The sequence below is a fragment of the Mytilus edulis genome, chromosome 2 (genome assembly GCF_963676685.1).
Source record: "Mytilus edulis chromosome 2, xbMytEdul2.2, whole genome shotgun sequence".
Classification (NCBI taxonomy): domain Eukaryota; kingdom Metazoa; phylum Mollusca; class Bivalvia; order Mytilida; family Mytilidae; genus Mytilus; species Mytilus edulis.
In genome coordinates, this window is record NC_092345.1 from 41,788,694 (window position 1) to 41,816,058 (window position 27,365).

The following is a 27,365-nucleotide window of genomic DNA, read 5'->3' on the forward strand; positions in this document are numbered from 1 at the left end:
AAGTTAAGCTTTTGAGTTATGGTCTTTTTTTTTCTTATACCATATGCAATAGGTCAAATATATTTGGTGTATGGAAATATTTATGATGCTTATGTTAGTCTGGCAGGTTGTATTTGACCTTGACCTATTTTTCATGGTTCATTGCTCGGTGTTGCTTTTCTGATACTGTATACAAAAGGTGTTCTATATTTGTGTATAGAATGATTGTAAGGTGAACATGTCCAACTGACAGGTATCATCTGGCCTTGACCAAATTTTCATGGTTCAGTGGTCAAAGTTAAGTTTTTTCTAACAGATTTGTCTAAATCATCATTATTCGGATGGTCGTCAGAGTCCATCATAGGAGAAACACCAAAAGTCACCGTTGGTTTTGGTGGCAGTATCCGTTTCCGCCAGAAGTGGCCGTTATGGTTATGCACCATGATCATTCAATCATGTTGATTGTATGTGATAGTTGTAGTAAAGCATTTTATTTAGGAATATCAACATAATATCAATGGTAAGTAAAGAAGGCGAGACATTTCAGCGTGTGCACTCCTGTTCTCTTTTATTAATTTGTACATAATTTAGGTCGTTAGTTAGCAGAGGGTGATGCACTGATAAAAGTACATGATAAATGATACACATAATTTGTACAAAAAATTCTTTATTATACATTATACAGTTTGTAAAACTGAAAGTAAAGGCTATTAATTTTACAATATCAACACATAACTTTAAATCATACTACAGAAAATTAATTTAAATATATGAGTACAGAAGTTAATGATATTCACAAATTAATTACAACCTTACAATGTTTAAAAGATAGTAGAAATAGAAATTTAGAAAACTGATATGTCATGAAGTTAACTTGAACCATAACCTTTCACTAAAACTTACACAAACCACTGCTATAATGTTTTTAACTATTTAAACACCAGTACAAATTTACAATTTTTATCAAATATAAAAATGAGATGTGGTATGATCTCCAATGAGACAACTATCCATCAGAGTTAGATTGAAGTGGTAGTACAATGTAATAAAAAATATAGGCCGACATAGGACCTTCAACAATGAGATGAATCCATACCATATTGTTGGGTTCAAAAGTCGCCCGACATGAAAAATTGCAACAATTTGAATGAGAAAAGTCACATTCTAATTCATAACAAAATAATTTACAAAATACAAATATGACAGACGTGAACTAACAATCACTTTTATTATATGGACTTTTCTAATATATCTATATATCTATTAAAAAATTTACTAAATTGTTTAAAAATCATATCTATAAACAAAGTTCCTTTGCACTTAAATGAACAAGTTTTCCTGTTATCAAGAGTATGTAATTCCTTGCTGTTATCCATTTGAACAATGAAAGGGAAGTTCATAAACAGATATTTTAAAGTTCAATATTTTGTGCATTTATACTTGAAATAGATAATATGACTCAAGAGATTTTAACAGAAGTTTGAATGAATAACCTAAAACAAATAATATATATGTATTTATGACAAATATATTATCCTAAATAATAAAACTAAAAGGACAACAGAGTTTCACATATTGTTCATAAAGCATAATTGCTAAAGGGCTATACATTTATGAACACAATGATAAAAGAGAGTTATTGCTGTATTATGCTTCAATCTTCATCTGCTACACTTTCATACCTAAAAAGTATAGAAATAAATTCCATTATAGGCATACTTGACAAACAAAATCATTTATCAATGATCATATTTCTATTAATCATATACTGCAGTTTAAGTGAGGTTAGTTTTCCTCACTTGTTCATAGGGGGCTGCAAGTTAAATTGACTAAGTAAAAACCTGTTGTCTAAACTAGAGCCTACAAAGAGTCTGTGGTCTTGCTTGGGTCTATACCTATCTCTAGCAACAAATATTGTACACTTTAATTATCATACCTGAAGACACCTGACTATTTCATCTATGCTTACCTGTTTCAAGATCTGATCATGCTGATCATTTTTGCTTTTTTATAATAATATTCAAAATAATATGCAATATTACACATAAATCTGTATAAATCATCACTTAAGGGAAAGAAATGAGTTGAGTGACAATTTCAGTACTGTGACTTGTAGATCTTGTCTTGCCTTTGCCATCTTGAAGATTCATTTAAGAGCAATAAGTCCTATAGAAGCCATCTGACAAATTTAATGTACATAAAAGTACTTTCTGAACAAAACAATTTGGTCCTGTCAGACTTTCTTTATTGATAGCGTTTATTATGATAACACAAATTTTAAAGTCAGCTAGGTATCAAACGCTCAAGCTCCTCCTATCTTGGCAAGCAATCTACCATAATATCGCTGAGGCTGTAAATGCATGTTTGAATTGATGCTACCTTCATTTTAAACCACAAACTATCTAGAGGCTATAACAGGACATGTGACTACATATAAGGATACTTTTTTCTTACTTTGATAATCTTTTCCGCAGCTGTTTTAGTTGATCATTTTTAGAAATCAGCATCTTCTTTAAATTTCTAAATGGATTTGTTTGACTGACCTTCTTCTCCAATTCCTGTAAAATAATCAAATAATAAATTACTCTGGGAAATGATAAATATAACTATAGATCATAACTATAGGTCACTATTTTGTGTGTTAAACATGTTCTGGTCCGAGACCACAGTTATTGTCCATTGATTTTCGTTGTCCATGAATATAGTCCCTAGTATGGACAGTGTGTTACTTGCCAATTCTTTTTATACCACTTCCAAATTTATTTCTCTATGTTTTATGCCTCACATAGCAAGTAGGGGGTGAAATGACACTTAAAAAAAAATTGGATCATGAATTTTAAAGTAAAGTGGTGGTTTGGTTCAGCTGAAAAAGGTTAAAAATTAGCACTTTGGAAACTGTCAAAAGATTTCAAGACCCCCTTAACATAAAATTATCCATATTTTGAGTTAGAGCTGATGAAGTTTTCTTTGATATAATTTGTACCAAAAGTAGTACAACACACTGTTAAAATATTATTGAGAACACACAGGTAGCATTTTTTTTTAATTTGCATTTATTGTCTAAAAAAATGCACTGTAAGATAACTGTGGACTTGGACCTTCTGTAAAAGTTCTTGGTAAAGATATGTGTAAAAACTTTATTTGTTCTTTCTAACTTTCTTGTTTTGAGCACAAGAGCAATATACATTGACTAGAGAGTTACAGACTATAATGCGTCCTTAGGTAAATCTGTTTGCTATGTTAAATGATTGTAGATCACTTAATATACTCAATCTTAACTGTGGTCCAATGAAGTATTTATTAAACTTGAGGCTGACTCCCTTTTTTTTAAGACAGTTTTAGTACCTTAACTATATTCCTACATGGAGTCATATAATTGTCTTAAATAATTTGGAATGCAAGTTCTTATCCTCTCAGGGCACTGTATGTCCTTTCTTTAAAGAATTCTGGTTTTTGAATATAGAATATGCCATGAATGATATTTTTTTAATTCAATGAAGTAACAATAGAGTGGCTTAGCTACATATAAAACATAGCAAAAAAAAATAAGGTTGACGGCAGGTCTAGATGTAGAACAGGAACAAAAATAGTTTCCTTTTTCAATTACTGTAAGTTTAGAACTTATTGTGTGAATTAATTATTGTAATTTTAGAAAAATCTGCATACAGGTATATCTAAATTATATGCAATTTCCTATTATTGCTATACTCAACCAGTTGCATATTCACATTAATAAAACCTCAAAATAATTTCTAATTTGACAGTATCTGATTGAATTCATTGAATTACCATAATAAATCATCTAGTTGATTTTATACTTAGATACCTTCTGATCATGCAGTAGATTTTGTTGTACCTCTTCTATTTTAAGTTCTACATGAAAAACCTGAATGTTATTATTACCTTCTCAGCTAATTCTAGCATTTCTCTAATCCGTAATAATTCATGTTTAGTAGATATCAAGTCATTGTCCACATCACCTGCTGAAGGACTACTTTTCTTACTCTAAAAATACAATTAATACACATTTTGTTTTATTGACATTTGATCAACACTAAAAACCTTCAGAGTGTAATGAGCTGACGAATTAATTTTGTGTAATCTTGATAGTCAAGTTTTATGTTTAAACCTTCTGAACAGCTATAAGTTAAGAATAGACAGGGAAATTTACTCTGGTCAAATTTTAGGTACTTATATGTTATATAAGTTATGTTTATACATAATTTGATTTTAATTACTCAGTAGTTATTATTTTAGGATTTTCCCAGGATGTGTATTTTCTTTGCTGTTGAGATGAAACAGATTTATTATCATATGTCAATCAGTTAGATATGAAGTTTATCACATGTTCTTAGCAGGAGGTCTAATTTCATCAGTTCCAATACAAATATACATGTCTTGTTAATTAGTGACCACTTGTGGCATTTGGCTTCCTTTGTCCTTTGTTTCTTGATACATTAATCTGGGTGCAGTTTTAACTCCTCCCACTTAGGAGTATCCCATTAAGAAGTTGTGTATTAAAAACCTGTGTATGCTGCCTTGAGTATTCATTTATCTAAATGCAGATTAAGCAGTTATAGAATAATCTTGGCTAATAGTGCTAATAGTGTTTTAGCTAAAAACTTGCCTCCCACCGACCCCTCCTTTCACCTTCAATATTGCCATGACAGGGGAAGCAATCTCAGCATTATGTTTATTGATTTCATTTATGAAATTTTATCACTGGTTGTTTCAAAAATTTCACTCATCCCCCAAGAATTTCTGGGGATAAACTGTCAAATTTCATACAAATTCATTCCAACACCAATTCAACATCAACACTACTAGGCTTCCTCATAGCCTCCTTACAGGCTTCCTCATTGTCTCATTATAGGCTTCCTCATAGCCTCATAGGCATGATAGCCTCTAGGAATGATAGCCTCATAGGCTTCCTGATAGCCTCATGCATTTATTTTGAACCATCGTTCCAATTGGATTGGTGTGATGTCAAGCCAGGGGTCTATACTTTGCTACTTTTCAGTATGCACATAGCTAGGCTCTTGGTTTAGGCATGGAGCAAAAAAAAAAGGAAGTTATCATTCAAACATAAAAGAATTCAAATCAGACAAAAGACATATTTACCAAACAGGTATTCTATAGACTAAATATGTTTTTACTTAAGTCAAGGACAATGACATATACCAGAGGAATCTTTTGAACACTAGCCATCTATGAAAATAATTTATATTTTATTTTAAATTACAACATTCTAATGTGCTTAAAATTGGATATGAAAAGTAAATACATTGTATATTCCATTATCAGTACTGAAACTCTTTGCTAAACCTCAAAGGACTTCAATGTTTTGACAATATTAGTTTCCAGGGAGGACAATTTTAATTACTGTTTTGACAAATTCTCAATAAGAAAATCATCAAAACTTTTTTATGTTGTAACATTTACCTTTCCACTTGATTTTACAGCTGAAGCTAGTTCTTGTATTGCAGCCTGTAAAAATGTGGAAATATTGTTATTATGTAATACATTAAATTTGTCAACAATGAAGCAGAAGTTTGAATCTAAAACTTTCATGCATGCATGCAAGAAACATATATAAAACTAGAAGATGCCATAGAAATTGCTAGTATATGAATTGGATTTTACCTGTATAGATATACAATATTGGAATATAGGGCCTAAATTAAAATATTGTTTGTTTCCCCAATCCTGACCCTGCCAAGCCAGGTGTGGGTAGGTAGGTAGGGAAATAATTTTATTTTTCCAAAAAAGCTTGACATACTCGGACGATCCGGCAAGCCTGAAAATCCAAAATGAATAAAATAATATTTCACTTAGTTTTGACAATAAAATTTTATGAGTAGCACCAATTTTGCAGGGTCGGTAGGGATTGGGGAAACAAACAATATTTTATTTTAGGCCTAGGAAAATATGAAATTTATTTGTACCAACTTATATTTAATTAAGAAACAGACAAAAAAGCAAGGCTTGCTGAGTAAGTTGACCATCCAAATGAGGGAAAGGTCAGATCTCAGACGAAAATGCCAGTTAGATATGAAAACATTACACATGCCCAGGGTGCAGGATTTTTTTACTATGTTGAAGACCGGGTCATCCAGTTGTGGTCTTCAGCTGTTATCTACTCTTTGGTCAGTTTTTTTTTCTCTTTTGACATATGATATTTCCCATTTCCATTCTCAATTTTAATACTAATAGTTGACTTATTTCTTACAGAATCTCAGACCTGCCAACTTTTGAAAATCTCCATGGGGGATTTAGCGCGCGACCAGATTTTAAAGGGTTACAATTTTAGCGACTTTTCTGTGTGCATTGTTTTTTACTCCTATAATAGTCTAAGTTCTTTTCTTTTTTCTTTTGGTATACTAATGATGAGCTTGTAGGCCTTGATTTCTTTTATTTGCATGACTCTTGTACTATTAAATTATAAAATTGACAAAATAACTGAAGAATAGAGAAAAATGGCATTAAAAATAAAGGATTCAAAGTAGAGACCCCCCCCTTTTTTCACCCTCCAAAAACCTTCTTATCTATGAACCTTGACTCAACAGACCTAAAACTACATGTCCTAAAGTTAGAAGGATGATTGAAGACAGATTTTGATTTAGTCTTACTTATGGTCTTATCGGTATCAATGAGAAAATGGATAAAATTTGAGTTCTCTTTCTTTGTATTCAGAGGTGCTCTTACCGGCGGAGGCTTATACAGTAACACAGTAAAAGTGAATACAAAATGGCATCGATTTTAAATCAACAGACACACGACGTCTGGTTTCAAAAATTAAACGGATTTCAAGATAAACAATGTTTTCTTGAGAGTTCATTACAGTTCTCATCTTTCAATTAATTATGATTTTGTTGTGGAACTATGGCAAATGTTGCAAATTGTGCTTGTATGGTAAATTGATTAAAATTGAAAGGCTGTTTGACCAAATTTGTGTAATTTTGAGGACTGTTACGACCCATTAGGTAATCTGATTACATACAACCACTAATTATGACACCTGTTGTGACTGTTGATTAGCGTAGGGTCGTTAATTTGTCATAATATGTCCCCAGGTAAAATTATAGATTTTTTTTAAATTGATCAGAAAAACTTCAAAATTGGTAAACAATAATTTTTTCGGGTATATTTGTTGAAAATCGGGATTTTGACTTGTTTTACGATCCCGATATTGGGATTCGGGTTGAGGGATAAAAATCGGGATGATACCGCGAAAATCGGGATAGTTGGCAGGTCTGGAATCTGATAAGAAGACTTAACACAAAACTCAATATTGACCAACAGACCATGAAAATGAGATGAAGATCAGATAAAACTAGAAAAACAGACATGTACACCTAAAAATCATTTGAATACAAATATAGTTGACTGAATTATTACTTGTAGTAATCTTAAAAAACAGACCAAACCACAAAAACTTTTACACCATATATAGTTGACCTACTGTTTATTGTATCTCAAAAATGGACCTAATCACATGACTTGAACACTTAGGCCCAAGTCAAATGACAGAAATTTTAAAAATTTAGAAATTTACATAAATGTACCATATATATCTTATTATTTATGATGAATGGACAAACGAATGAACAGACAAACACGTGCACAGACAAAAAAAAACATAGTGCCTCTAAGTGGGGCATAAAACTACTGTGAAAGTACTTTAATTTGTGGGGTACTAATTTTTGTGGATGACTTTATCCATGAATTTAAGTGTCCAACGAAATAAAACAACCATTGTCTAAATCAAGACATGGAAAGATCCCTGGGCCATCGGTAGGTTTGACTACTGATATGATCCAGAGAATATATTGAATAATGCCAAATCTGAGAATACTTTACAAATAGTAGTCACAGAACTACAACTGCATGCAGAATTATACCCATTTAATCTTTAATAACCTAAACTACAACTATTGATCTTTTAATTCTCATAAAAAAAAAATTTGATCAATGAAAGTCAGATTTCTGGTATTGATATGCTAGTATGATAAAGTGTTCATTATATCCTCATAGTTCTCGTACATATTGGAAATAATAATTTCATGCTGAGCTTGATTTTGATCAGAATTATTTGACAATTCAATATGAGTTTATAGCATTTGTTTATGTTACTGTTTTCTTTAGGTGACATGTTTATGGCCTAATTAACACCTTTGATGGTCTTTAATCTGTTGATCACTTTATCATGGGTTAATTAGTGTTATCACTACGATTTACACAGGTCAAATGTTTACTCTGCGTTTTGCATTTGTGCCGATCTGCATTTCATTTGCACCGATTTTTTCTTTCATTTGCGCCGATTTTTCTTTTCATTTGCACCGATTTTTTTACAGGTAAATTACAGGTGAATGTTATTTTTCATTTATCCTATTATATTATATTATATAATATGACTGTTGTCCTGTGCTCACCACGGGAGGTGGAAGTAGGATCTCGAGCAGGATTATTAAGTCAATTTAAATGCACTATGTTCACATACTTAAAAATAAAGAAGCAATAACCTTAGATAAAAGCACTCTGTTTATACTAAAATGATGAATTAAAACTATATTAACATTATTAAAATTCATAAAAACGGAATACATTAAAATCATAAATCTGTTCTTGCCGAGTAACACTAAGCTAATATATTTATTTCTTGTGATTTAATCTCTTCTATTTTACCAATATACCTTCAATTTATAGTACATGTACAAGTATTTACTCACCTGTGTTAAACTGTAAATGCAATAAGGAGCAAATTTAAAATCGGCGCAAATGAAAGAATGACAATTTAAACTAGAGGCTCTAAAGAGCCTCTGTCGCTCACCTTGGTCTTGTGCATATTTAACAATGGACACGGATAAATTCATGACATAATTGTGTTTTGGTGATAGTGATGTGTTTGTAGATCTTACTTTACTGAACATTCTTGTTGCTACAATTATCTCTATCTATAATGAACTTGGCCCAGTAATTACAGTGGAAAATATTTTCTAAAAATTTACAAAAATTTATGAAAAATGTTAAAAATTAACTATAAAGGGCAATAACTCCTTAAGGGGTCAATTGACTATTTTGGTCATGTAAACTTATTTGTAGATCTTATTTTGCTGAACGTTATTGCTGTATACAGTTTATCTCTATCTATAATAATATTCAAGATAATAACAAAAAACGGCAAAATTTCCTTAAAATTACCAATTCAGGACAGTAACCTAACAACGGGTTGTCCGATCCATGTGAAAACATCAGGGCAGATAGATCTTGACCTGATAAACAATTAAACTCTGTCAGATTTTCTCTTAATGCTTCGGTTTTTGAGTTATAAGCCAAAAACTGCATTTTACCCCTATGTTCTATTATTAGCCATGGCAGCCATTTTGGTTGATTGGCCAGGTCACGCCACACATTTTTTAAACAAGTTACCCCAATGATGATTGTGGCCAAGTTTAGTGTAATTTGGCCCAGTAGTTTCAGAGAAGAAGATTTTTGTAAAAGATTACTAAGATTTACGAAAAAATGGTTAAAAATTGACTATAAAGGGCAATAACTCCTTCAGGGGTCAACTGACCATTTTGGTCATGCTGACTTATTTGTAAATCTTCCTTTGCTGAACATTATTGCTGTTTACAGTTTATCTCTATCTATAATAATATTCAATAGTAGGGTGCCCAGTATCGAAAAAGACGTCTAGTTAACGAGTTTAAGTTAACGGAGAACATACGGCTAAATTTAGATGCAAACTGTTGAAAAATCATTATATTTTCCAATCATGAATGTCGTCGTATGCTGCTGTGGTCACATTTTTCAAAATTTCGTTGTTTCTTATGGTACCCAAAGATACTGTACAGTACAGGTTATCTTCAACACAAAAAATAAAATTATTCCTCTTTGTTCTATTTGTTCAAATTGTACTTATCATTTAGCTTAAACATCAAATTATTCATATAAAGAAAGCTAAAAAATATTTATATAATTTAAGTATAAGTATTTCATGATTTTAGTAGGTCTATTTTTATAGCTGAAATTAACAACATTTTCAACGAAAGCAATTTTATTACGTGTTACTTTCACAGGATTTTTACTCTGATTACATCAATAAGACATGGTTCATATGTGTGCCAAATATATTTCGTGTAATGTTAATCGGTGAAAAGAAAATAGCAATTAAAAACACAAATTTAGTGATAATTTTGTCTTGATTCAAACACGCCTTTTCTCGTGCCGTTAATCGTTTTCTAGCTTACACTATTAGGTCATTAACTAGGACAATTGTCACTAACTTCATTTCTTTTTTTTGCTTGTTGTATGGCCAATTTGTTTGTTTTTGATAGTCCAGTTTGTTTGAAGATCGTTGTTTTGTAACTTGAAATATCATTTTGTTGGTTTTTATAACTTTAATTGTTTTCTTTTAATTGATAGTTTTGTTATAATTGTAATATACAAAACAAATCCTTCGGTCACGTTTCAGACCCGGAATATGGCACACATTCACAGTCCTGTTAAACTATGCTAATCAAACCCTAAGCAAAGTAGGACTGAAATACAATGGGATAAGTGTGTTATAACTTATATGTCATGGTTCTTCTACTGAATTGCCTATTAATATGCGAGGAATTAACACTAAAGCTTTATCGAGGCTATGGGAGGACGGAAAGATCATGTATATTTTAGTATATTGCACGATGCTTCAGACCTAGACTATCTTCGTACTGATGATTACAAAATGCTTTACCATCATTCTTGCTATAAATCTTACACTAGCAGACACAACTGCAGTTATTTTAAAGCTTAATCAAGTTCTTGTTCGTCTGTAAAGTGTTTCAGGGCATATATAGAAGGTCGTCAAATTCCTGACTGTATAAAATTTCTTTGGGTCAGTGAGAACCAGCAGGCCTTAATCAGATTTCTTGGTGAATTGATTGTTCGGCATCATGGTATATCAACAGTTACTATAATACATGAAGAAGTCATATTCTATTTAACACTTCCAAGGACCCTAAATCAGCTCAGACGGAGTATGAAGTAGATACTCGCATGATTGTACATGCTATACATGTAGACAAAGAGTTCGGTGTGAAAGGAATCAAGAGTAGGCTATTAGTAAAAAAGTCACAAGATACAGATGTTCTTATCTTATGGGTTCATAAGTACAAGTGAGAGGTTTAGCGCTATGAAACCGGGTTCAATCCACCATTTGAAAATGTCTGTACCATGTCAGGAATATGACAGTTGTTGTTCATTCGTATTTTGTGATCTGCATGAGCTATGGTTTCAAACTGGCAATATAGCTTGCACACAAGATTTGCTCCGCTATTTACCTGTCCATGACACATGTAAAAGTATCGGGTTTGCCACCTGTAACATGGTACCAGCCGCACATGATGTTACATGATGCGATACAATGTAATCGGTCCTGTTTAGGATCGATAGGCGCACTGTTTATAAGTCTTAAAGGACAACTCAGATGATTTCACCGATTTTTCAAACCTTTCTTGTTGTGACATCGATGAATCGATTAATGCAGCTCGAGATCTTGTTGTTAGGTTGGATCATCTCAAGTCAAAACTAAAAATAGATCATTGTGCTTAAACAAATTGAGCGTAAAATTGGCTACAATTTAAAATTTCTCCCTTGTCAAATTTCCTACTTGTGAATCTACTTTTAAACAATATGAAATAAGCGCTTCACTCCAGACGTAAAGCTATCTTCCAAAATAGCAAAACTAACCTAGCATTCTCCTCTTCAGTTTGAATGGGAAAAGAAAAATGACTTGTCTATCTCGAAGGTCAGATGTCATCCGAATTTCTGCAAGATTAGTTTGTACTTGTGAGGGGGAATCTGTGTTTTCAAAGGGTTGCATTTGCTTCGACAAAATCTATCCTGTACAGATGTATGCCCATGTCAGGCAAATGACATATGTCAAAATGTAAATACTCATCTGGTTGCAGTAAGAAACATTGATGACGACGAAGATGACGATGCATAAGATTTCATTTTTTTGTATGTACCTTTATAAATCATTGTTAGTTATCGAATGAAAATTAAGAAGTCCATAATATTTTCTAAACAATAAATAAAACATATAATCAATTTTGATATCGTTGGAAATATAGTAATAATCTTTCTAATGGGGATTCCGAAAGATATGTAAATTAAAAAAAAACCCAAAAAAAACCCTGCCATATGTTCTCTGACCTTGGCATGGTTGATGGGCTAAAACTACAGGAGACAATAGAACGTAGTAGGTAATACTAGCCTCGATCATAATTTTCTATTTGCATTTGATCTTTTTTGTGTGTGTGTTTTAGCAATACTGTTGTCTGCTTGTTTTCATTTTATAAGTTTTTAATGTTCCTTTGGTTTCTTACGCCTTTTTTGTTTGCATTTGTTTGTAAAAACATCGGTGCTGTACATAACCCTCTCCCTTATTACATTTTTGGAATACTTATAAACATTATAGCCAATTGTTGCTCATTTAGTATCTGTAAGAAGGGGTGTTTTACCTGTTCTAATAGACGTTTTGTTTTCATAACTTTTGCCCCCCCTCTTTTATTCTGTTTGCAGTAATTTTTACTTCTTCAAAGCAAAGTTATACACAGAGCTTTAAATTCAATCAAGTTCGACGTTAATTTCAGAACAAATCATTTATATATACTTTTTCGCACCCAATAACAAAAATTTGATATTTACCTTGAAATTGACGAACACCTTACTATCAAAAACTGGAAAAACACAGTTTGTTTTCAACAAAAGATTAAAGTTAAGATCTAAAAAACGTCTTTAGATATTACTTGTAACGAATTGAATACAAAAATAACAAATCTAGAAATTGAAATAGGTCAAGGTCACTGTTATTTAACATCTGTTTGAAAATTTCAAATTTGAACCCTACATGCAAAAAAGTCAATCTTAAGTCATTTTTGGGGGTAAAAATATAAAATAAGTTCTAAATGTAGACACAAAAGATATTTTTCTATAAATTAATTGTTTTTATTTTGCTCCAAACGCATAGATCTAGGAGAATCAAGCTATCTAAATGTGACTGTGCATTTTCCTTGAATTTTTGCTCTGACCTTTGACCCTGATTTAAAAAAAATCGTGACCACGGTAGACAGCGACGACAACGCTATTTCGATGAGGATTGTTCTCCTCTTTCCAATGATATAATAAAAATATAGCCGTATGTTATTCCGTTAAGGCAAATCGATAATATTTGTTGATTGGGCACCCTACTACAAGATAATAACCAAAAACAGAAAAATTTTCTTAAAATTACCAATTCAGGGGCAGCAACCCAACAACAGGTTGTCCGATTCATCTGAAAATTTCAGGACAGATAGATCTTGACCTGATAAACACTTTTACCGCTGTCAGATTTGCTAAATGCTTGGTTTTTGAGTTATAAGCCAAAAACTGCATTTTACCCCCTATGTTCTATTTTTAGCCATGGCGGCCATCTTAGTTGGTTGGCCGGGTCACGCCACACATTTTTTAAACTAAATATCCCAAAGATGATTGTGGCCAAGTTTGGATTAATTTGGCCCAGTAGTTTCAGAGGAGAAGATTTTTGTAAAAGATTACTAAGATTTACGAAAAATGGTTAAAAATTTACTATAAAGGTCAATATCTCCTAAAGGGGTCAACTGACCATTTTGGTCATGTTGACTTATTTGTAAATCTTACTTTGCTGAACATTATTGCTGTTTACAGTTTATCTCTATCTATAATAATATTCAAGATAATAGCCAAAAACAGCAAAAATTCCCTAAAATTACCAGTTCAGGGGCAGCAACCCAATAACGGGTTGTCGGATTCATCTGAAAATTTGAGGGCAGATAGATCTTGACCTGATAAACAATTTTACCCCATGTCAGATTTGCTAAATGCTTTGGTTTTTGAGTTATCAGCCAAAAACTGCATTTTACCCCTATGTTCTATTTTTAGCCATGGCGGCCATCTTGGTTGGTTGGCCGGGTCACGCCACACATTTTTTAAACTAGATACCCCAATGATGATTGTGGCCAAGTTTGGTTTAATTTGGCCCAGTTGTTTCAGAGGAGAAGATTTTTGTAAAAGTTAACGACGACGGACGACGACGACGGACGCCAAGTGATGGGAAAAGCTCACTGCCCTTCAGGCCAGGTGAGCTAAAAATTGGTGCAAATGTCATACCTGTTTACTTTGCAATTTCCTTCAATCCAGCCTATTTGTTACCATTGATTCTAAAGGCTTTAATTTTTCAATTATTGATGTTTAGAAAACTAAAATCCACAAACTTATAAATCCATGAAAATGTAAATATAGCTCAAACCATGAAAATTGATACCCAAAAAGTTAAAAGTATTAAAGTACTTTAACAGTAATTGAAAAGGGAATAACTCACTCAATATATCAATATAAAAACACATAAACACTTAAGACACAGTACAGAACTGAGAATACTGAAAGCTAGTTTAAATTAGCCAATGTAAACTAATAATGAAAAAATGTATTTAAGACAAAAATATCAATCAGTACACATCCTTTATCAAATGGACTTAGTTTACAGTCAGAAAAAAAATGTTTCATCAGGCTTCAAATAATAAACTGACTGTCATCCCAAGAAACATATACTACAATTACCTGTCATCCCAAGAAACATATACTACAATTACCTGTCCTCCCAGTGACACCAACTTTTCTTTAGCTTTCATATTTTCATTCATTAATTTGTAATTTTCTTGTTCTAACTCTTCAATTTTCTGCAAAAAAATGAAAATATTTTGTTGCTAATTTAATCTAATCAATAATAAATAAAACTTATTTTTGATATAACTGAAAACAATATCAAACCACAGTTAGCAACTGTTACATTTTATCATTTAAATAAAACACTTTTGCAAAGGCAAGACGATTGGAGTTCAATGATCATTTGATTTATGACTATTATCAGATTATTACATGGCATTTTTCATATCACATGTATTATCAGCCCTACGTTCAATATCAGCCCAAGAGCCGCATGGCTCGAGGGCTGATATTGACCGAGGGCTGATAATACATGCGATATGAAAAATGACATGTTATGATCTTTTTATCATATGCTTCAACAGTAGAGAAAAATAACAGATTCATATATTGATCCTTTAACGTGGTTCCCGAAGTTTAAAGAGTAAAACAGTTCACGGTCGTCGGGCCAAAAATTTGATACATTTGAAATCTTTCTATCATATGCCTCAACAGAGAGAGAAAAAAAAACCATTTGAATATGGACGAATAGACAACAAAATAATTCAACAATATACATAATGATCATTGTTTGGAAAAGTCAACTTTTTAAAGAAACTTTCTAAATTGTGTTTCAGAAAAACTTAAAAAATGCATTTATTAAAGAATTGTTTGGTTTTTTTTTTATTTTTAATTTTTTTATTATTTTAAAGAATATACTTTCCAGTTTTGTTTTGTACACTACTTTGTAATGTTTTTCACTGAAAACGTAGCATTGAGGTGTATTTTCCGGAATTAACCGAGTATTACCGGAATGCCATATGATAACGTTACGGAAAGGCATGTGATAACAATCGAAGCACGTGATAAACTTTTCATATCAGCCAGCTAAGCACCAATTCGAAAAATATGGAATTTACGTCAATTTAATGCTATTATCATACGGTTAAATTTATATGTTATTTAGTCTAAGTATATGATAAATATATTTACCAGAAGTACACTACTGTTGCCTTTATTTAACATTCATTCTCTTTATCTTTTCAAAAATATTAAAAATATGTATTGGATACTTTTATTAACCAGATGCTCTGCAGGGCACAGCTTTATATGATTGCAGAAGTTGAACCCTGAACAGTTTGGGCAAGTATGGACACAACATTAAAGCTGGATACAGCTCTGAATTTGGATGGAGATTTTAAATAGTTGACACAGACATCATAGGTTTCTGACACAAAATGAATGTGGTCTAATGAATTTTTTTTGCTTTCAAAAAATGAACAATTAATTCACTTTGCTTTTGAATATTAATCCCCTTAAAAAAAATTATTTACAGAACTTTTCTTTTTAATTTTTGAAATCTGAAATGGGAAAAATTGTACACCCCAACACCACAAATTGTTATTTAGCCCCCACTTTTCCCCCATTTTTTTCACCTCCTCCTTTCCCGTATCCCCCCAAAAATATCAATTCAAATTCTATTGGAGTTTGCAACAATAACTACTCATTTAAATACATCATAAAATATTAAAATATAATATGTCCTACAGTCATGGTTAAAATCAATAATAATAATAGTAACTTCTAAAAAAAAATTACAGCTGATCATCTCATTTCTTAATACATAATTTTCAAGTAATGTAAAGGAGGTAATCAAACATATATATAACAGTATTCATAAATAGAATTGGATTACATCCCTTACACTACTTTTATATTGTCTAAACTGTCCTTTAAACAGAAAAACCCTTGTTTCCCTTCTTGTTTTCCGTTATTTGCTACATGATTAGAGCCATATCCCCCAAAACCATTCCTTTGTAGTATGGAAACTTGTGGTATAACTTCAGAGAGATTTATACACTTAAGGTAAACTTAATTCCAGCCTTTCTTTGTAGTAAGAAACCTTGTAATATAATTTCAGAGAGACCCATACATCTTAACACAAGTTATTGTCTGTAAACTAGAAATGCTTCTTTTTGGACCTTTTTTTACCCCTTATGCCTACATGTTTGGGGAAATTAACCCCAAACTCAATCACAGCCTTCCATTTTTTATATGGAACCTTGTGGTACAATGTCAAGAGATCCATACAGTATATATAATTACACACAAGTTATTGTCCTGAAACTAGAAAAATTCTTGTTTTTGGCCCCTTTTTGGCTCTTAATTCCTACACTGTTTGCCCCATAACCCTTAAAATAAATTCCAACCTTCTACTTATGACATTGCCGTATGGACGGTACGATTTCAGAGCAATTGAAATACTTATACACAACTTATTGTCCTGAAACTAGATAAATGCTTGTATGGGCTCCTAATTCCTAAACCTTTGGGACCATAACCCCCAAAATCAATCACAACCTTCTTTTTGTGGTTATAAACATTGTGTTAAAATGTTATTGATTTCTATTAACTTATACTATAGTTATTATCTGGAAACGATCTGTCATTTTTAATTTTTGTGGTTGTATAAAAAGATATCAAGCATACATTTTTACCTTATTACTGCAACATGTGAATTAACATCAATTCAAATGAATTTTAACGTAAATCAAAACCTTTTATATACCATGTGTAATAATGATGTTCCTCCTGTTTCATTTAATGGTACTAGTTTAACATTCTTCAATACACTATTTAAATCGGTATCTCTTTTCGTTCCTCTAAAATTTTCTTCTTCAAATTCTGCAATGTTCTCTAAAAGGTCTCTACAATTTATAAACAAAATGTTTGTCAAATAATAAAGAGTACTTTTCTTTTCTGTTTGTTGTACTTACCCAAGTACTGGTGGAGACTTAAAATAAATAGAAACTAAAACAATAACATCTACAGTACATGTATTGAAAAAAAAAAATCATTATACTATGCCCATGATCTGTATTGTATTTCAAGGGTTCAAAATATTATGCATAAAAAGACATTAATGCAAGGCAAACCTTTATTTGATTACATTCACGTCATTTTGACTCTGATGGATCTTTGTCTCATTACACCAAATCTCCTTTTATTTTTTTCAAATATCTACTATCTGAGATTTTAAACCAAGTTACCACATGACTAGAGATTTACTATCTGCTATCAAAGTTTTTTCTTGCAAGTAGAAATTCTTTGTGGAGATTAACAACAAGACTATTAACAGTATTCAAATGTGATGTATAAAATTGAGAATGGAAATGGGGAATGTGCAAAAGAGACAACAACCTGACCATAGAGCAGACAACAGCAGAAGGTCACCAACAGGTCTTCAATGCAACGAGAAATTCCTGCACCCGGAGGCGTCCTTTAGCTGGCCAAACTGATATACAAATAAAATATACAAACAGAAAAAAGGGGATTTTATTGAATTGTTTAATTATAATATCTACATGAAACCGCAGTGAAATGGCATTGATAATTAAAAGTTTAATCACTATAACTTACTTATTTTCTAATTCGGAAATATCTGCTGCAAGTTTAAGATGCCATTTCTCAGCTTGCTGAAACATTTGTCTCATACACAAAATGTTTGTATGAGAAGTGTTGATAAGTTCTGACTCCACCTCTCCTCTCACCACAGACAACAAGCCATCTAACATATCTGTCACCTCATCTATAGTATAAGTTGTCTCATCAAGTCTGTAAAATACAAGTCGTACTCAGTACATGCAGTAGGAACTTTTATAACTTAACAATTATTCTCGCATGTATCTAAATCAGAGATAACATTGTTTGTGATAGATGTATTTCCATCTCTATCTTATTTTTTTGCCAAGCTTGTTAAGGAAAAAAAATCAGAGTAAATATGAGAAGGGATGATATTCTGGTATTAGATCGATGTATTTGTATGTTATGATCTTTTATTATTGTAAAAACACTATGTCTCATGTGAGTTTACCCGTGAGAGTAATTTTCAATCAATCTAAGAAATTATTTAATATGTAAAGCTGACAATTTGTTCATTTCAAAAGAAAATACAAAAAGATTAAAGATGCCAATTGAGTAGTTTTGGGGTTAATCACCAATGGAAGTCTTACTCCCATTTAATACACATCCAAGCTCAAAAACGTGTGATTACAATTAATTGTTTTCTAACCATTTTAAGGTGGTACCCAACACTTTCACTAAAATTAATTTGGCTCGTTTGTAAATTAATTTTCATAAAATTTTGTCAAAGTACAAAAATATAAAAATTTTAAAAATTTTGAACCAACCGTTTTGTCAGAAAAATTACGCTGGTTATATAGCAGTTTGACAAACACTAATTTTGATCATCGAGAAGCTTAATATTCCTTTAACAACACAACGTAATTAAAACGTTAAGCTGACTTTGCAGAGTTATCTCCCTGTAGTGTTAGGTACCACCTTAAATTAATCTTCATAAACTATAACAATGTATCACTTATTATTTATCATGTCATAAAACAATACAGTGGTCATGATCAGTGTCCAGAAACTTAATTACATGTGTATTGTCAGTATAACTCTTCAATCCATTTAAATCCCTAGCTCATTTTTTGACATATGAGTATAAGATGAAGATAAATAATGAATTTTGAATGCTTTTGAGTCAACCGTAGTCGAAATACATTTATATGGAACAAAGTTCAGGACCAGGTGAAAACTTCAACTCATCAGAAATTCCTAGTCAATGTAGCTAGTTCAAGACAACAACTTGTATTTGTGATAGATAAATAATAAAATTAGTAAAATATTTTGATCAATATACCTTTAATAATACCTATATTCCTACAAGAGCATACCTGCTAGTCTTCAATTCTTCAAAACACATTTCTACTGCTCTTAATCTCTGACCTCTTTGATATCTAGAAAATCTCAGAAAATTTAATATCTGAGCTGAATGGTGTTCATTTATACCCAACTTGGTATCCTACAAATAAAGAAGTCATACACAGTTACAGTAAACACTCAACAGCCAAATTTCATCATTAGTCTTGCCCTGAATAATTAAATACAAGAGTGCACACGCTGAAATGTCTCGCCTTCTATACTAATCATTGATATTATGTTGATAGTCCTAAGTATAAAGCTAAGCTTTAATACAACTGTCACATAAACTTAACATTAACCAAGTCCAAGATAACTAAACAAAGACCAATGAACCTTGAAAATGAGGTCAAGGTCAGATGAACCATGCCAGGCAGACATGTACAGCTAACAATGCTTCTATACAACATATATAGTTGACCTATTACTTATAGTTTAAAAAAAATAGACCAAAACACAAAAACTTAACACTGTGCAATGAACCGTGAAAATGAGGTCACGGTCAAATAAAACCTGCGCGACTGACATAAAGATCATAAAATATTTCCATACACCAAATATAGATGACCTATGGCATATAGTATTAGATAAAAAGACCAAAACTCAAAAACTAAACTTCAACCACTGAACCATGAAAATGAGGTCAAGGTCACATGACATCTGCCCGCTAGATAGGTACACCTTACAATCATTCCATACAACAAATATAGTAGACCTATTGCATATAGTATGAGAAAAACAGACCAAAACACAAATATTTAACTATAACCACTGAACCATGAAAATGAGGTCAAGGTCAGATGACACCTGCCAGTTGGACATGTACACCTTACAGTCCTTCCATACACCGAATATACTAGTCCTATTGCTTGTAGTATCTGAGATATGGACTTGACCACCAAAACTTAACCTTGTTCACTGATCCATGAAATGAGGTCGAGGTCAAGTGAAAACTGTCTGACAGACATGAGGACCTTTCAAGGTACGCACATATCAAATATAGTTATCCTATTAATTATAATAAGAGAGAATTCAACATTACAAAAAATCTGAACTTTTTTTTCAAGTGGTGACTGAACCATGAAAATGAGGTCAAGGACATTGGACATGTGACTGACGGAAACTTCGTAACATGAGGCATCTATATACAAAGTATGAAGCATCAAGGTCTTCCACCTTCTAAAATATAAAGCTTTTAAGAAGTTAGCTAACACCGCCGCCGCCGCCGACACCGCCGGATCACTATCCCTATGTCGTGCTTTCTGCAACAAAAGTTGCAGGCTCAACAATAAAAAATGTAACTTCATAAAAAGTTTAAGCCTTTGAGCATGTTTAGATGTATAGTTTTTCTATGAATAGAATTGAGAACAGAAGTTCTCTTTACTAATTTGCATAAAATTTTCCCTTGTTGTTAATGTCATTCAGACTCTAGATCTCTGGACTATGCCAATAACAATCAAAACCAAAGAGTAAGTACCTGGCCACATCCACTTGTATTTTTGTCCATCTCTGATGAGTTACATACATGTATGTACATTGTAAGCCTTTTTCAACTGATTTTTATTGTTTGTTCTTATGTACTGTCCAAGGTTAGGGGGAGGGTTGGGATCCTGCTAACATGTTTAACCCCGCCACATTATTTATGTATGTCAGTATGTGCCTGTCCCAAGTCAGGAGCCTGTAATTCAGTGGTTGTCGTTTGTTTATGTGTTACATATTTGTTTTTCGTTCATTTTTTTATATAAATAAGGCCATAAGTTTTCTCGTTTGAATTGTTTTACTTTGTCTTATCCGGGGCCTTTTATAGCTGACTATGCAGTAAGGGCTTTGCTCATTGTTGAAGGCCGTACGGTGAACTATAGTTGTTAATGTCTGTGTCATTTTGGTCTCTTGTGGACAGTCGTCTCATTGGCAATCATACCACATCTTTTTTTTTATAAACAAAGACTCAAAAAAATCAAAGGACATTTACATCAACAGTTATAAATAATAAATAAGAAACAACCTGAACTCCTGAACTCACTAAAACTGGAAGTGAAATCAGGTGCTCTAGAGGGATAAGCATTTCCTGCACCCAATACGGCACCTGTCGTGTTATTTCTCTGTTCAGTTCGGTAATGATGGAAGGTTATTATGACTGAGGAAGAATATCATATATGATTTCTGACACACTTTTGTCATAATGGACTACATGTATACCAGAGACATATATATATACACATTTGTATATCAGTCTCTGACTATACATTTGCACTTATTTTCTTGTGTATTGTCTATTGCAATTGTGTGAAAATCAATGTTACTGATAATGCCTATAATGGGTCTTCTATTGCCTATTGGAAATAAAATTTATCTTATAGTAGAGAACTCAATAAAACATTTATTTTAAGCAAGAACATTGACCAATTGATACTGACATTATTTTTAATTTTATAGGCCAAGCTTGTGATATTCATTGTAGTACCAGTTTGCTATGGGCCAAATATTACGGAGTCATTTAAGGTATCCCTAATGAGAGAGGTCTAAGTTTCTATTTTTAAATTGAATTTTCCACAACTTTCAATGTCATATGCATTCAGACTCTGGACTAAACATATAAAATAGAGATAACTCAATAAAACATTTATTTTAAGCTGCAATATTGACCAATTGATACTAAAATTATTTTTAATTAATAATCAATTGCAACATTTTTATTGTCATTTGGCTGTGAAAAGATATGATATCAGAAACTATTCCAACAACAGAAATTGACCAGTTATATACACGTAAGGTTTGGAAAATTAATGTACAATGTAGATATACCTAAAACAAAGTTCAGTGGATACTAATATAACTGCAGAATAAACTTATTTATTCTTTTGGTATTTGTTTGAATTTTATCTCCAAATGACCGTAGATCTGCTCCAAATAACCTTTTGACATCAACATGATCAAGCAACAATAAGTGTTTAATTATGAAGTCAATCTTTTTTAATTGTCACAAATGAAATGTTATGTCAAAGTTGTGGAACTTGTGTGATCTTACGTAATGTCGGGAAAAAAATAGCATACATGTACAACTTGTAGAACTTTGTACAAGTATTAATATATCTATTAAACAAGAGGCAGTCAGAGAGACAGCAAACTTGATTTTCCTGCAGAGGTCAAACCCTGAACAGTTGAGCCACAAAAGTATAGACACAAAATTTAAGCTTAAACAAATCTGAATACACCTTATCGCTATTTGTCCTCAATTACTGGATATCACACAGGTTCCCGTAAAATTTTGATGTGATGAAATAAAATACCTGACGGAAAAGTGATTGTTGAATGCGTCAACCGGGATTAGCTATAAAGTGTATTTGAAATGTGATTGAATATTTGATACAGCATGGTTTGTGACACAATCCCTTTCTTCCTCACAAATTTTTACTTTCTTCATCTATCAATATTGTAACCGGAGAGCACAAATTTCATTACAAAATTGCTTGTCTCCACTGGGACTCAAACCTGGGACCTCTGTGTAACAGGGCAGTGCGCTAACCGACTGAGCTAAAGAAGTACTTCCTTAGCTCAACCGCTTACGGCTGACTAAGTATCTTCTAAGTTTTTCTAAGGGAAGCAATCCTGTCACACTTCCCCCACCTCAAGAGTCATTATACTCTATAATGATGATATTTTCATCTTTTTTATATTTATATTTTAACCTGGCTAGGTAATTCTTCTAACCGTGGGTTATTATTGTTGGGCGCCAATGTAACCGGAGAGCACGAATTTCATTACAATTTTGCTTGTCTCCACTAGCTCAGTCGGTATACACGCTGCCTTGTAACACAGAAGTCCCGGGGAACGAGTCCCGGTGGAGACAAGCAATTTTATAATGAAATTCGTGCTCTCCGGTTAAAATATGATAAAAAAAATATATCAATTTATTAAAAAAATAATATGAGGCAGGCATAACCTGTGAATGGGGACGAAGTCTGTATGATTTTTTTATAAATCAAACATGTTAAAAAGAGAAACAGAATTACCGTAACATTTCCGATTTTGGTTCTGTTGTAAGGGATTTAGTTGTGACGTTATAACGTCATATTCAATGTAAACAAAGAATGTAACGTTTCCGATTTTGGTTCTGTTGTTAGGGATTTTAGTTGTGACGTTATTTAAGTTATGACGTCGTATTCAATGTAAACAAAGAAACGCTGTCATCAGGTAACGTTTTTTTTTATAACAAACAATTTTTTTAAAATAAATTAGTATTGAGTTCCTTTCTTATACTGATAAATATACATTTTATTCAAAGTCTCATGCAAACAAGACCGGAAACGGAAGTAGATTTCTGCACAGATCCGGAAATTCAAAAACGCAACAAAAAAAAATTGAATGATTTTGAGTTCATTAGTACAATGAAAATATCGGGAAAATTTTCCCGATTTTTTTTTTTATTGAATTTTCTACTGTTTTGGGGACTTTGTCCCCATATTAAATGCATATTTTTTATTCGTTTGATTTTTAAAAAAAATTCATACAGACTTCGTCCCCATTCACAGTTAATGCCTGCCTCATATTAAAGTATAAAGGTGGGGTTTTTTTTTTATGAAGAGACAAGTGTCTGAGCATAGGATACAGAATCACAAAATTCAAAGCCAAAGGGATGAGATTGAAAAATCAAAGTGCTGGATAGCACCTCTGGAAAGTTTGCAACTGTAGCTGTGTATTATTCCAAAAAGGTTATAGACGTGTATAATTTCAAAAATGTATTTCATCACAGCTTGGATGTTTTAAACTTAACCATTGTCTTGTCAGTAATTATCAAAAATCACTTTTTTCATGTTTGTCATAAAAAGTTTTGATATTTTCTATTGCAACCTAAAACTTTAGATCTAAAATATTGAAATATACAGAAAGCTCAGCCTCTGATAATTTCTTTTTATGTACCCATGCCATGTCAACATCAAGGGCCTGTGAATTAGTATTTTTCTATTGGTTTAGATCCTTCATATTTGTTTTTAGTAAATTAATACGTATAATTTTTGTTGTTTAAATTGTTCCACATGTTTCATATCGGGGCCTTTTATAGCTAATTTCTACATGTATATGGTACTAATATTTCTCATTATTGACAACCATATGGTGGCCTATAGTTATTAATACATTTTCCTCCTTTGAACTCTTTTGGATAGCATTGGTTCGTTGCAAAAAAATACCGCATCTTTTTTTTTTATAAATAAGACAGTTACAGTAACTTAAATCAATACAACTGTAATGAAAGTGAATTTATATTAAAGGCTTTTATCAAAAATAGGGAACGTGTCCATGGGACACAAATGATGCCCCCGCTAGCATTAACGTTATAAAGTATCACAACTCAAGAACTGTAAATGTGACGCTACCAAAATTTGTACTTGATCTGATGGGGTAATAAGCATTGTGTATACATTCTAATCACACAGTATTGCGCAATAGATTTGTAAGATCTTGACATTTGTTTTATGTCAGAAACCTATATATTATGTCAAAAATTTGATCAAAATCCAAATTCAGAGCTGTATCAAGCTTGAATGTTGTGTCCATACTTGCCCTAACTGTTCAGGGTTTCGACCTCTGCGGTCGTATAAAGCTGTGCCCTGCGGAGCATCTGGTTCCATTTCTAACGAGGCACAACCCTAAAGAGCAGTAAAAAGGACTCCACCAAAATTCAAACTTGATCTTTGTTTTATTGTTTAAAGTATTGTGTATAAGTTCCATAACATTTGGTTGAGCGAACTAAAGTTAGATAACTGAAACGAAAATATTCAGCAATTTTTTACATATGTAAAGGGGCATATAACTCTAAAATGGTAGAACTATCGCCACCAAAATTCAGACTTGATCAGTGTTTGTGGTAATGAGCATTGTGTATAAGATTCATAGCATTTGGTTCAGGGGCGGATCCAGCCATTTTAAAAAGGGGGGGGGGGGGGGGTCCCAACCCAGGATAAATGGGGGGTTCCAACTATATGTCCCTATTCAAATGCATTGATCGGCCAAAAAAAAAAGGGGGGGGGGGGGTTCCAACCCCCGGAACCCCCCCCCCCTGGATCCGCCACTGTGGTTAAGACAAACTAAAGTTAGAGAACAGAAACAAAAATTTCCACCAACTTTCCTATTTGTAAAGTAGCATAAAAACGCTAGAATGGTAAAAGTGACGCAACTAAAATTCAAACTTGACTTGTGAATTGTGGTTATAAGCATTCGTATTAGTTTCATACAATTTGGTTCAGGCAAACTAAAGCAAGAGAACAGAGACGAATTTTGGGATGTACGGAGGTACATGTACGTACAAGTAAGGGAAGGACGTACATACATACAGCAGAACAAGGATTAAACTCAATACGGCGGGAGCAAAACAACAGCAGTATGACCACAGGAATAAAAAGTTTATATACACTAGATTCATAGAGGTGCTTATAACCTGTAAAACATTTAGTTGCTGTTTTGAAATTAAGCATTGTCTTATGAGTTAAGAACATTTGAGAATTTTTGTTTTAAGCCATTCATTTGATATATTACGGTAATCACTGCCTCTGAGTTTGGGTGACTAAGCAATTGAAATCTATTTATATAGGGCATGGTATGCCTTAAAACTTTTCCAGATGCACAGGCCGCGATTTGTCTGTAATCTATCTAAATTTTGAGGTGAAAATGCAGCCATTTTAGCCAAAGGGTACACAGCATGAACCTTAATAATTTCTATAGAACTTGTCTTGATACCCTGAGCTATAATATTCGAAGAAGTAGATGCTGACTCGGTTGCTTTTAATATGGATGCTATATGATATGAATTTACAATAACACACCAGAAGTGGTATGATGTAAATTATTGGAAGAAGACTGAAGAAGAACTGACGTTGGGTCAATGTTTTTCTGCTGTCAGTTTGATCCACTTGAGCATGCTGAACGAGTAAAGTTCCTTACATCCACATTGGAATGTGAAACAATTAGTATTTAAATAACGGAATGAAGTTTTCAAATGATTTTTAGCATCAAAATCTTCCAATCGATGTTTAGACAAAAACAATCACGGCATTTTTAAATTTTTATTTTTTATCAAAGCCGGTATTTACCTTTACTCGTGTATTTTATATTCTTTCAACTGTGTTTTGTTTAAACAAACCATTATCACTTTTCAATTATCCGACGGCTTGGTCAAAATGTCAACTTGTTCTCGCATTTTAATCAGTCATTCTCGATTCTTTCGATACACTCGGGATTTTACCACGTTTACGTACGTACATATAGTAAACAGGTAAAAGTAGAGCGGGGAAATGTTCATTCATGAAATATTCATGAATGAATGAAAACGTAATCTCGCGTAGATTTCTTGTGATTTTCTCTATAGCGCATGGCAGATCCGCGAAGTAGTGTTTGTAATACTCATTTTTAAAATGAAGTTAAATTCATCTGAATCGTCGGTGAATATTCATTTCTTTTTATTCAAGCTGTTATCTTTTCAGTCAATACAGTAGTTACTCAAAATTTTAAAAGAATCTTCCAAGAATCATAACTCAAACACTAGTACTACACTATCTCGGAGCAGAATATATTGCGATAATCTGTCAACCGGAAGTTTGAGGCCGACGGCTAAGGAAAGTAGCAATAGCAAGCTATAGCAAACTTTCCAAAAATTGACTGTATGACATGACCGTGACAAGACAAATTGAGCATTTAAAATGCACAGGCCTACGTCACTGTAACTTAAAGTTTATTTTTCCTCGAGTGCTAGTTTTAACTCAATATACACCGTCTTGTAATTACCATGTTTTCTGCAAAAAAAGATCGGACAGCAAGTTGTGGATTGTGGACGGATGCGACGAATGTGAAACTCCGCATCAAACGGAAGTTCGTATTAATAAAGAAAAAAGTCAATGTTATTCATCTTTTATGCA

The 27,365-nt window shown here is 32.5% G+C and overlaps 2 protein-coding genes across 2 annotated transcripts in view; both read right to left on the reverse strand.

Annotated features, from left to right (window-relative positions):
- The window catches only part of LOC139510198 (costars family protein ABRACL-like), a 90,229-nt gene extending 85,094 nt beyond the window's left edge, over window positions 1-5,135 (reverse strand). Inside the window, exon 1 of the mRNA XM_071296656.1 lies at window positions 5,131-5,135. The gene's annotated coding sequence lies outside the window, so the exon portion shown is untranslated. The remainder of the gene's footprint in view (window positions 1-5,130) is intronic.
- LOC139510852 (leucine zipper transcription factor-like protein 1) lies at window positions 647-27,308 on the reverse strand. Its single transcript, XM_071297391.1, has 9 exons — window positions 27,235-27,308; window positions 19,431-19,558; window positions 18,112-18,306; window positions 17,261-17,399; window positions 14,640-14,726; window positions 5,422-5,466; window positions 3,883-3,984; window positions 2,434-2,537; window positions 647-1,661 (listed from the first exon to the last, which is right to left on the reverse strand). The coding sequence occupies exons 1-9, from the start codon at window positions 27,235-27,237 to the stop codon at window positions 1,634-1,636; spliced, it is 831 nt and encodes a 276-aa protein (XP_071153492.1). The 5' UTR covers window positions 27,238-27,308; the 3' UTR covers window positions 647-1,633.
- Between the last annotated feature and the right edge of the window lie 57 nt (window positions 27,309-27,365).

What these genes read in the sequence shown, in the direction of transcription:
- LOC139510852 (XM_071297391.1), bottom strand. An exon ending in GAAGAATTGAAGACTAGCAG is followed by an intron (nt 18,307 to 19,430) that starts GTATGCTCTTGT and finishes TGTATTTTACAG; the next exon opens with ACTTGATGAGACAACTTATA. An exon ending in TGGTGTCACTGGGAGGACAG is followed by an intron (nt 5,467 to 14,639) that starts GTAATTGTAGTA and finishes ACATTTTTACAG; the next exon opens with GCTGCAATACAAGAACTAGC.